The sequence below is a fragment of the Brassica rapa genome, chromosome A06 (assembly GCF_000309985.2).
Source record: "Brassica rapa cultivar Chiifu-401-42 chromosome A06, CAAS_Brap_v3.01, whole genome shotgun sequence".
Lineage (NCBI taxonomy): Eukaryota > Viridiplantae > Streptophyta > Magnoliopsida > Brassicales > Brassicaceae > Brassica > Brassica rapa.
The window spans coordinates 24,315,264-24,327,704 of NC_024800.2; the positions used below are offsets into that span (position 1 = coordinate 24,315,264).

A 12,441-nucleotide genomic window follows, 5' to 3' on the forward strand; every position below is an offset into this window, starting at 1 on the left:
ATCAGCTAATCACATATTCAAAAGAATGATTAAAATTTAAAAACTTGACATTGCTTTATGGAGGTAATGGATATATGTGATTCTGATTTGTTTCTATAATAGTTGTTTTTACTTGGTTGATGTTAACTTTCTAATGAGTTACTATTTGATATCGATTTAATTTTAACAAAGCTTATTTTGAACTAAAATATGTAGCTATATTTTCTTATTCGGTGTATTAGAAGCGTAAGATTTTATAAATAAAAATGAGTATGCTTAATATAATGATTACTCGAGTCATTTACAATGTACATTTTAAATTGTAGTTTTAAAATTACCCTTTTACTTTAAAATTGACATATAATATAAATTTAGAACATATGAATTTTCTTTTAAGATACAAAAAAATTCTAAAATGAATTGTTTCACTTTATTAAATTAAAAGGTAATTTGATATTCTGTGTGTTATTCTTATTTGCCTATTTAAAAAACTATTATAATTTGATGGAAAACAATACAATTTAGAAATACATAAATAGTTATATAAACAGATTATAGATACAAATATAAGAGAATTATAGATATTAACTTTATTTATTTGAGAAGTTAACAACTGAAACATTAGATTTTTTTTTTTGCATATTTTTTAAAGTATATCTCATATATTTACCACATTCAGAGTGTTGCGAATAAAAGGTCTTGTCAACCTTCCTAGAAATGAAGTAATTCTATGGGTGCCACATAAGACAAAATATTATCAAATCTTTATTATTTAAAATCATTAATTATCATATATATTATAATTCCGTATGTTCTATTTAAGAAAACAATGAAGACTATTTTTATATTAATAATTAATTATATGATTAGGGTTAATGAACAGTATAATATATGTTTAGATGAACCAAATTATTTTTCTAAGCTTAATTTTCGTGATGACATGTGTCATGGTTCAAAGGTTGTAATGTTTCTCTTTTAATATATAGAGGATGTCTACGTGAAAAAATGATGTTCCCAAAAATGTAAAATAACGCATTTCAAATTCTTTGTTCATTGATAATTATATTATCCCATTTAAGATGTGTTTAGCACAAAAGGAAGGGTTTCAATATATTTTACATGATATAAAATAATATACTCAATAATATTTTATCAGCTATTCAAAAAAAATCTATGCAATTTCTATTGAATAATTTCTTCTCATTTTACTTTCTCTTAACCGCCAAAACACTACACAAGTTCATCTTTCAAGCAGTTATCTATTTCGTATGGAAGGAGCGTAATGGACGTCTTCATTCAAATGGACATAAGCAACATATTTTGGTGATCAGGGGGAGGCTGAGTGTTTTCTAGATATTTAGATAATTGGAAACCTTTTTTTTAGTTCAGGGTTGGACCAGTCCGTTGGTATTTTAGTTTTTAAAAATATTCTCCACGTGTATAAGGTTGGGCCGGAATGGAGCAAGGTTGGGCTGGAACTTCAAATTGGTTTGAAACCAAGCCTGTAGTGACATGGCATATTGATTGGTGGGGAATATTTCTACCCATGTGGCACCCCTTAGAAACTCCAAAAATAGTACCTGTTATATAGTAGGATTTAAATCATCACGTCTTAACATGATCATTCACATGGACATATTCTGAAACATGTGCATATTTAACTAACGAGGCAAATAACAACTAGTTAAAAAAAAAGATGACAACACAAATTTCTCACTTCTTACACCATATATAAAGTTTTCTATTGCATTTCTATTTTGTGAGTTATATGTTTCCAACAATTGAAACCAATTTTAGGCAGAAAAAACAATTAAAACCATTTTTTGCAAAATGGAATGAAAGGGTTTGAATTGTGATCCTTTTAAATTTCAGGGAAAACCTTTCATTTATCACACCACGATAAGGTGATTTCTTTATATCTTCGAGAGGCCAACATAAGATATATAAATGATTGATTAGTATAATAATATAGATGCACCAAGGAGAATTCTTTTTGTTATTACTAGACGACAGAAACCGTGCCCTTTTGACTCGGGTCTTCTTTACATCCATGAGATGAGAGACCAAAAACAAAAATATAACTAATTTAATAGAAGCATCACTTCCCTCATATGTGTATCTTCTTCAAAAACAACAAGAGAGAAGGTTGAGAGATAGATAGATTATTTGGAAGAATCTATCTTCGATAATCATGATGAGATTCACAACCATAATACTATCCTTCCTTATAATCATTCAAGCCCTAGGAGAGGACCGTATCCTAGTCTATGCTCATGAAGGTGCCTTTACATAAAGATCCCTAGTTTTAACTTTTCTTAGCTACCTTACTCGTTTTTGCATAACTTTTGTCTTTTTTCTGAATTGATTAGCCTAATATAAAAGCTAATAGTAACTTCTTTTACATTATATCTTTCGATTTGTTTTGATAGGAGGATATGCTGGTCAAAAGAGTCCTGATACATCGATACTACATCCTAAAGTATACGTTTGTTTTCATAATATAATACTCACATAATTTGTATGTTTCAAATGGAAGCAATCCTTTATATCAATTTATACACCATTACAGGAATCGTATGACTTTGCCAACATTTCTGCACCGAGGAAACTAATGTACGGGAGAACAATGAGAACTGCACTGGCTAGAGCCAAAAAAGAGCAAGTGAGGGCGATAAATAATGATGAATGGATTTCGAAAATTTCAGGTGGATCAAAACATTTGATGATGGAGAGAAAAGTAGGGTTTCATAAAAGAAGCAAGAGTTCTTCATTTAAATGGAAACCCAATAAGAAGAAAGCTTCTGGTCGATTTGTAGCTTTCTGTGATGACTATCGTGGACCGGCAAGTCATCCTCCTAGACATAACCTATAATTACAACAGCCAGAATATATAGTTTGGGGTAATATTTGTAGCATTTGTATATTTTCTTTAGTTAGTCTTACGCTTATAAGCTTCGGTAATCATTTTAAGTTTGGTGTAATATTTGTAGCATTTGTATATTTTCTTTAGTTAATCTTACGCTTATAAGCTTCGGTAATCATTTTAAGTTTTGTACAAATAACACTTTTTCCCAGTCTTTATAAAAGCGAACTTTATTGTTATTCTAAAATCTACGGTAAAAAGTAGTGTGCATGTCTTCATTCTAGATATCTTTGCCGTTACTGCAGAAGAGCACAAGTCAAAAGAGGACCAGTTTATTGGCAGATATTGACACCACTAAGGTTTGTCTTGTAAACCTTCTTTAAGACTATCATAGTTCACAGATTTCGTCTCTTCAGATAGATATTTCCTTTCCTGATATACCAAAAACGGCAAAATCAACACAAAATAACTAAAAAGAAAACGCCCACCGTGGGGCTCGAACCCACGACCACAAGGTTAGAGCATCTCCAAAGGCACTCTATTTTTTCCTCTATTTGGAGTAAAAAAATAGGATTACTCTATATTTCACTCTATTATAGAGTAACTCTATTATAGAGTGAACCATTGGAGCAAATTTAACTCTATAATAGAGTTACTCTATTTTAGAGTGAAATATAGAGGAAATTATAGAGTGTGATTGGAAATGGTCTTAAGAGCCTTGCGCTCTACCAACTGAGCTAGACGGGCATTTGACGACTTCTCTTAGTTAAGTTTATCATTTAACCTTTAATTAAACTATAATATAACGTTTTCATTGGCAAAAAGAACTGATCTATCTTTTCTTTTCAGTAACTCGAAATCTGAAATCTGAACTTTGTTCCGTTCAAAAAAAAAAAAAAAAAAAAATCTGAACTTTGTACTTTTATTTCTGTATAACAGTTAGTGGTACATTTTTTTATTAACTATGATACATTTTTTACATACTAAGGTTTTTCTTGTATAAACCTTCTATTATACAGTTAGTGTTACATTTTCTTTAATAAGATTTTCTATTATACTCAAGTCTTACAATTCATTGACAATGAATATATTTTAAAGTAATTATTTTCCAGAGATTGGTTGGGCAGTACTATTAGGTTCATTTGGAGCAGTCCCACAACCTTCAAGATCGAGATTTAATGGTGCTTGTTTGGTCACTGGGGCAGGATTTTCCTTGCTTTTGCCCCATAAAAGTATATAAAGTCCCACGATGATGACCATTGACCCTATCACACTTTTTGTCATACCACATATGCATTTTACTTGTCAGAAATTACTAGTAAGAAAACGAAAAAGAACCATTTAAATATCTACCGTTAGCAAAAACAGCTAATCAAATTAATTATATCTCGTGAGTAAATGATTTTAGATTCATATTAAATCCCAACCTACATATCGGTCAAAGGTATTTATGACACATATTATGTTATTCAACATGATAAGTTTTGATTGATATTCCTCAAAGTTGATTAATTTTAAAATTTTGTTATTCGGTAATCAGTATGATGCAATATGCATCAATTTGGTTTAACTCCAATCGTTCAAAAGATACGCCACGCAGATGAAAGGGTCTTTACAACTTTTGTAAAGGCATATTCTATGTACTAGTCAATATGAATACTTTAATATGTAGTGTATACAACATTGTAAATATGATGCGTTTGACCAAATTCAGTTTTAAAATTGTTTGTTTGTACGTACGTTGAAACTAATAGATATATAAAGCATATTAACATTTTTTGGTCAACTAAAGCCTATTAACATAAAGATTTAAAAATAAGTAGAAAAAAATAGTAGGTTACCTTCCGCAGTAAATTTGCTCATGAAGAAAAAAGAAGCTGAAAATGGCAGCAAAGACTTGAATCAAAGGGATGAAGCTAGACGTGAAAACCGGACCTCTTTGCTGGAGACACCACGATATTCCCACGTAGCACAATCCCGATCCCACAATACCCTAGCCAAGCATAGAGCATCGATCATAGTTACACGCATAAATTCAATGTAGAACTTGTAGACCGTTGTAATAATAGATTTGTGGTTTTCATGGAATCACAAATTTAAGTGTTTTAATAATAGCTTTGCTGTCAGTGTAAATTGTAAAACCAAACATCGAATGAAAACGAAAATATTTTTTTCTTTTCTGTTTTGTTGCAACTTGTAGACCGTTGAACTATTTGTATATGCATCATAACAATAAGATCATCTTCAATCCTACTATATTTTTACATTTTTCATTTTAGGATAAAATTTAGAGTAAACTCTTCTCCGATTATATAATTCATTTTATTGCATAATATAATAAAAGTGGATTTACTTTATAAATATATAAATCGAACAATACATTTATTTTTAATCATTACTTGATGTTCACTCTATGATAGAACATAACTGAATTAAAATTTAACTCTATTATAAAGTTATTTTATTTAAATAAAAAATAGAATAATATGGGAGATATATACTCTAAGTTCCGTATATTTCATAAGTAGCTTAAAATGCACATAATGTGTAGATATAATATATTTGGTAGGCAAAGTAAATAATAAATTTCATTACTTACCGAATAAAGTAAAGCTAAAACTTGAAATTTCTCTGTAACGACCCACATGGATATGCTCCTCTCCGAGATCAAACTCAACAAAGCAGATTGGATCACACCAAAAAAAGAGAGGATAGTGGTGCTCGTGTATTGGCACGGATATATCTGGCATATTTTAGCTTGAATGATAAACCATGATGACCATACTAAGATTGATATGATCAGCATGAACGAACCCATTGCCCACTTTTGTGTTACCGCAGTAGGCAAACTATTTGATGTTTGTGTTTGCATTTGAGCGTTTTGTTGAGTTAGTGCGGTTCCTTTATAAAGCGTAAGCACCAAAGCTCCACATATGCATATCATTGTGCCTAACACTTTGGCTCGTCCTATGTTGCTCTTGATGTTCAACGTCTCTTGCCTAATCATTTATTGTTTAATATATTTTATAATTGTGATGGTTAGAAGAAAGAAGTAGCCAAATATTGTAGAAATGTGTTTTGATCATTTTCATTACCTAAAGACGAGAGCCAAAGCAAAAGTGACCGATGGAACCATATTGCTAAACGCTAAAGCGAAAGTGGAAGAAGTATTTTGTAGCCCTATAAGAAAGAAGTATTGCACCAAGCTCGTCCTGCACATTGTAAGATAGTAAATTAAGACGAATTCTTAATATCCCTTATTATTGAAACTATATCAAAAGAAACTTACCCTAGAAGAGCGCTAAAGAAAAGTGAACACAAGATCCTACCCGTGAGTTTTGGCCTGTTATGTCTACAAAATGAAAAACTAAATTAATTTTCTTTCCTAAGGGAATACGAATATTTCTTTTTCCTCTAAAAGAGTTGTAATTAAATTTTGTTGACTTTAAGCAATTGAGACTGAAACCCGGTAAACAAGACGTTGACAAAAAAACGGTAAACAAGAGACTCGAATAAACAAGACAGCCACATAATTTAAATAGTACTCCGTCCGTTTTACAAAGATGGAATTTCTAACGTTTTCACACCTATTAAAAAAATATATTAAATCACTATAATAAATATATTTTTTTCTGTAATTTTTAATTTTCAATACTTTTTAACCAATAATAATTCAATAAAATCAATTAATTTTTTTAAAGTTTACAATTTTTTCATAGAAAACACAAAATATCTATCTTTGTGAAACAAATTTTTTTTCTAAAACATCTATCTTTTTGAAATGCAAGAAGTATATTCAATCCGAAAAAGCTTCGAAAATCTTAATTAACAAACCAAGAAAAGATTGGATAAACTGAACTCTTACGACGAAGACATGTGACTCTAGTAAGCTCTGAAATTCTGGGAGAGAGATAATTTTTAACAAATTTTTTGATAAAAATATGTTTTACAAGTTTAAAGACTTTTATTTACATTTAAAACTAGGTGTCTTGCCCGCATATGCGGGCTTAATCGTTTTACAAATATTTATTAGTTTATTTTTTATTAATTAAAAATCAGCATAATAACTTATTATTTATGTTTTCAAAAAAAGTAAATCAAACATATATATATATATATGACAAAAATCTAATTAAATATATATGTTTAATTAAAATTTATTAAAGATAACATTGACTTTAACCACTGAATTTATTATAATTGTTTTATATTTTTTAAAAAAATTTATAATTGAAAAATATGTTTTAAGATAACAACAAAATATATAAGAATTTCTTATTTTTTAAAAAGTTAATTTTATTTATAAAAATTCGTTTTTGATAATTAATTATAAATTTATTAAAGATAACACTAACTTTAACCACTGAATTTATATAATTGTTTTATATTTTATTTTTAAATATATAGTTGATAAATATGTTTTAAGCTAACAACACAATATATAAGAATTATCTTATTTTTTAAATAGTTAATTTTATTAATAAAAATTGAAAACAATTAAATCAAACATATATATATATATGACAAAAATCTAATTAAATATATATATTTAATTAAAATTTATTAAAGATAACATTGACTTTAACCACTGAATTTATTATAATTGTTTTATATTTATTTTTAAATTTTATAATTGAGAAATATGTTTTAAGATAACAAAATAATATATAAGAATTTTCTTATTTTTTAAAAAATTAATTTTATTAATAAAAATTAGTTTTTGGTAATTAATTATAAATTTATTAAAGATAACATTGACTTTAACCACTGAATTTATTATAATTGCTATATATTTTATTTTTAAATTTTATAGTGGAAAAATATGTTTTAAGATAACAACACAATATATAAGAATTATCTTATTTTTAAAAAGTTAATTTTATTAATAAAAATTCGTTTTTGATAATTAATTATATATAAAATTCATTAAGGGTATTATAGATATTAACCGCTCTAACTTTCAACGTGAGAGCTCGATTCCAAAAATTTACTTCGCAAATAATAGTATAGATTATGGGATGACATGTCAATATTTTACTTGGTTATGTTCAGGACCTGCCGTGGACTCTACGGAAGCCATAACAAGGTCAGTGTTCGAAAGATGCGACTAGGTAATATACATAAAGAACATATACCTTTCCAAGAAAATCGCAAACGGTGTTAAGAACAGAGTTCCTGCGGCAAGTCGGTAAGTGGTGGCGACCATACGGTTAATTCCTTGGTTAAGCATCTTCTTAAACATAACGTTCACGACGCTTAGCATAATGTTGATAAACGACATCAGAAACACAGCTTTCCATAGTTTCGCATCAAACTTCACCATAATTAATTATATATGTATCGGTATATGTGTGCGTCTATATATATATATAGATATATGTAGATACTTGTCTTTATGTAGTTTTTAGAAGTTGCAATGAAATAAAGGTTTGATGAGGCTGTGACTATATATCGTGACTTGTGACTAAAAATATCATGACTCAAGTAATGCGCAGAATCGTATTCGCATTTATCTTTTAAGTTTTAGCTAATCTCATTGTGCTTTGAACTTTGCTTTTTATCATTGTTCTTTCGACTATTCATGACCAGAAGGAGAGAGAGATGATTATTTAATGGAAACTCCCGTAGCTTCCATCATCGCGACGTGACCCCATGCACCAAATCTAATCTATTAAAATAGAAACAACTTGGTTAAAAGCATAAAGGTTATAATAATGGTTTTGCTAGGTAATCCCTTGCCATCTATGGTATTCATTATACGCCCAAATTATATGTTAAATTCACTATACGTATATAATTATTGTTTTTTATCAATCAGCAAAACCGTAAGACAAAGCTGGGCGAGAGAAAATCCGTACAAAAAAGTTTACAAAAAGGGTATGAAAAATATTTTCTACTCTCTATTTGTGTATCGCTATCTCTAATATATTTTCTTATCTCTTTTAATATTGGAAGATTGCTAAAATATCACATTCATAGTATTACTTTTTATGTTTGCACTAACCATTTTTACCCCCATTTTTAATGAATGTTAAAAGATATTTATAATCTTAGGGTTAACTAATATAGTCTTATAGTTTAAAGTTGAGGGGTGAAATAAGGTTTTTGGAATGTGAAATTTAGGATTCTAATAAATATAAAAATAAATAGTTAAAAATATAATTTTTAAAAAATAGTTTCAAAAATAATTTTAGATTTTCAAAAATAAAAATTTGAAAAAATCAAAAATATATAAAAAAGTTTGAATTTGAAAAAGTATAATTCAAAAACATATTTTTTTTAATTATTTAAATAATAATAATAATTATATATATATATATAGAACAATGATATGAAAGTCTTTGTCACTTAATGAAGAATGTATTTTTTTTTTGTCTGGTTGATTATGATATTACAAATTATGAGAAACATTAAATAGACGATATTACAGCCGACAATTCTACCTGCCTTATGAGGATTCACGCCAGACTGCATCACCCTGAGTAGCCCTATGAGATCCATTCCTGACGGTACTCCTTGCACCATGCTGAAGATCTCTTGTAAGTATTTTTTCTAATCTTCTGCATAATTCGTCTTCTCCGAAAACTGAAACCCAGATCTCTTTCTGTAGAAATTGCGTTGTCTGGGGTTTGAACCCCAGACCTGGGTGTAAAAGCTTTTAAACATTGACCATTAGGCCACGGTGCTTCTACAATAAAGAATGTATTTTTAAAAATGTCTTTTTAGTGGTGGTAAACATAAAAATTTATTTTTAATATTCTGCACTTGTTATTGGTTGAATCAGTTTAAAACTTTAAATCGAGAAAATTTTGGTTTTAAAGAACATATATTTATAAATAACAATTAAATTACAGAAATTAATATCTTAATTAATTGTATCTTCAAATAGCATAAAAATAAATGTTTACAAAAAATAGTAAACAAGATAAAAATTTGCAAAATAACATGCATCAAAATTTAAAATAACTAATATACCCTTATTTATAACTGAATGATTAATTTAGATATATTAAAATTCAAAACTATTTTAAAAATATAAATAATAAATTATATCGTAATAATGCATATTTTATATTTTGGTATACACCGTGGATAATCCAATATGCAAGCTACTTTTATTTGAGTGCAAAGGTTAGGTAATAAATTTTAGGGTTTAATATTTAGGGATTTAATCAGACAATAAAGTGAACCTATATGACTAACACGCACGTTTGAATTTGATTGATTTTAGTTTTACTTTCTGTGGATGACATAGCTTAATGAGTGAATGACGTAGTTTGTAATAAATACGCTACTTTGCATTTATTATTTTATTTATATTAGTTAACATCCTTCAGACTTAAATTCGATTAGTAAGTAACATAACAACAACGCAGTACAATACAATGTTACAAAATTTATCTTATTATTCTCATTTAAAGTTTGGAAATGTTTCATGTAAATCTGCGCACATCGGTAACAAAAATAATAAAACTACAAATATGAGAACAATTAATTTAAATTACCCTTATTGATAATTTTTTTATGAAATTATTTAACTTTAAGAGTTTCACCCAAATCAACATAATTTCTTATCACAGTTATCCACATTTTAAGGTGGGCTGAAGTTGGCCTTTTGGCTTAAAAGAAAAAGAGGACCATAGTTGTTCCAAGATTCTAAATAAAAGTGGAGATTTGATCAGACAATAAGAAACATATATATGAGAAAATTATATATATGGTAGATAATATAAATAAATATTTGACAAGAGTTTTCAAAATGTTAATGGAGATACGAACAATGAGTCAAATCCTGTCTCAAAATGTGATGCTTTGCCAAGTATCTTTCATTAGTTTATTTCAATTCGGTTCCTTTACATTAATGGACATCTAAAATTTGTAATATCCGAACTAGTATTTTATTACAACAAAAATATTTGGATCATTTAGCGTGGTAAACGTGACATATTGATAGTTTCAACAAAAACGATACCAATTTCATCTTAATTTTACTTTAGCCTTTTATATTTTAATAAAATTACTTTGTCATTTTATTAGACAACTTTCAATAACTTATCTATAAAACCTGACATGCATTAACACCAAAAAATTTATTTATTTTTTAAATCTAGCTTTGAAAATAAGACGCTTATGAGAGTTTTGACGGTTGGATTAAAACGATTAGAAAATAATTACAAATGATAGAAGATAATAACAAAGGAGACTAATTAAGTTAACTATTTATATTTGATATTAAAAGTTTAAATAGTAAAAACTGGTGATAAATAAAATAACATATTAAATTTAAAATAATATATCTAAATTTATAAAAGCTTAAAAATTACAGATTTTTAAACTATATATTTCCTTTTGAAATAATACAAAATTAAGTTTAAAATACGATAAACTATACCATAAACCAGACTATTAGAACATTTCTATTTTTTTTCAAAAAAAATTATATATTTGAAACAGACAGTATTTGTTATTTAAACTATAAATAAGCACCTTATTTTTACCATCTAGTTATATGTTTTAGCAGTCTATTTAAACTATTAACTAGATTTTGATCCGCGCAACCGAGCGGGTGTTTGTTTTTACTTTTCTATACATAAATTATTGTTTTTAAACATTAGTAGTATATATATTTTAACGTTAATCATATACTTAAATATTTATATAACTATTTCAAATACAATAATTTTATAATTTACATGTTATAATTAATCAATTGTTTAAAACCGTATGTATTTTTACTTCTTATTATATATTTATCTTATTGTATTTGCATTTAGTTATTAAGCAAATTAATATATTCATGAAAAATATATTTGAAAATTATTTTGTATTTAATTTATGCTAAATTCTGACCCGTGTTTTAAAGTTGTATTTCGTTTTACTAATATTTTTTAATGCTTATGTATTTTAAATAATATATTATTGTATATACAAAAGTCTAAGATATGTTAATTTTTAAACATGTATTATATGGTTTGCTAATTTTAAGCCGTTCTATCATCATATTATATTTTTAAAATAAATAATTTATATTTATGAAAATAAAATTTATAAATTTATCAATTGAATATACTTTTATCATATTTTTTAAGTATAATAATTGTATTTTAACATGATCATGACTATAAAGTAGATAAAATAGGATATAATTTATTTATTTTTTATTTTATAAACGATAACTTAAAATACTTAAATTATTGTTAAAATATTTTTACACAGATTTATTAAAAAGTTTAAAATATAATATATAAATATATATTATATTTAAAATGAAAATAAATTATGATTAAAGTAGTTACAAATATTTTATATTATAAGCTTTAAAGAAATGCATGTTAATTTTTATACATGTATTATATAATTTGCTAATGTTAACCCATCTTACCAACATATTAAATTTTATTTTTGAACATAAATATTTTATAGTTACGAAAATAAAATATATAAAATTTATAAATTTAATACAATTTTATTATATATAGTTCAATATAATAATTTTCTTTTAATATGATTGATTATGATTATATAATATATAAAATATTACAGATTTTTTTATTTTTCATTTTATAAACGATTACTGAATTTATTAATGTATAATAATA

At 26.6% G+C, this 12,441-nt stretch overlaps 2 protein-coding genes and 1 non-coding gene across 5 annotated transcripts; 1 reads left to right on the top strand and 2 right to left on the bottom strand.

Moving 5' to 3' along the window:
• Positions 1–2,023: 2,023 nt before the first annotated feature.
• Positions 2,024–3,070, top strand: LOC103875057 (root meristem growth factor 4). The gene is made up of 3 exons (XM_009153504.2): positions 2,024–2,258; positions 2,409–2,458; positions 2,549–3,070. The coding sequence occupies exons 1-3, from the start codon at positions 2,171–2,173 to the stop codon at positions 2,849–2,851; spliced, it is 441 nt and encodes a 146-aa protein (XP_009151752.1). The 5' UTR covers positions 2,024–2,170; the 3' UTR covers positions 2,852–3,070.
• Positions 3,057–11,569, bottom strand: LOC103875058 (WAT1-related protein At3g30340). 3 transcript variants are annotated; one of them, XM_033273798.1, is made up of 6 exons: positions 7,978–11,569; positions 6,132–6,194; positions 5,938–6,054; positions 5,442–5,841; positions 4,684–4,835; positions 3,057–3,274 (listed from the first exon to the last, which is right to left on the bottom strand). In XM_033273798.1, exons 1-6 carry the CDS (start codon positions 8,163–8,165, stop codon positions 3,238–3,240), a joined length of 957 nt encoding a protein of 318 aa, XP_033129689.1. In that variant the 5' UTR covers positions 8,166–11,569; the 3' UTR covers positions 3,057–3,237. The 3 variants fall into 3 exon arrangements, with proteins under 3 accessions (XP_033129689.1, XP_009151753.1, XP_009151754.1); XM_009153505.3 differs by lacking the exon at positions 3,057–3,274 and adding an exon at positions 3,815–4,115; XM_009153506.3 differs by lacking the exons at positions 3,057–3,274; positions 6,132–6,194 and adding an exon at positions 3,815–4,115.
• Positions 3,324–3,589, bottom strand: TRNAK-CUU. The gene is made up of 2 exons: positions 3,553–3,589; positions 3,324–3,359 (listed from the first exon to the last, which is right to left on the bottom strand). It is a non-coding gene; the product is annotated as a tRNA-Lys (tRNA).
• Positions 11,570–12,441: the final 872 nt, after the last annotated feature.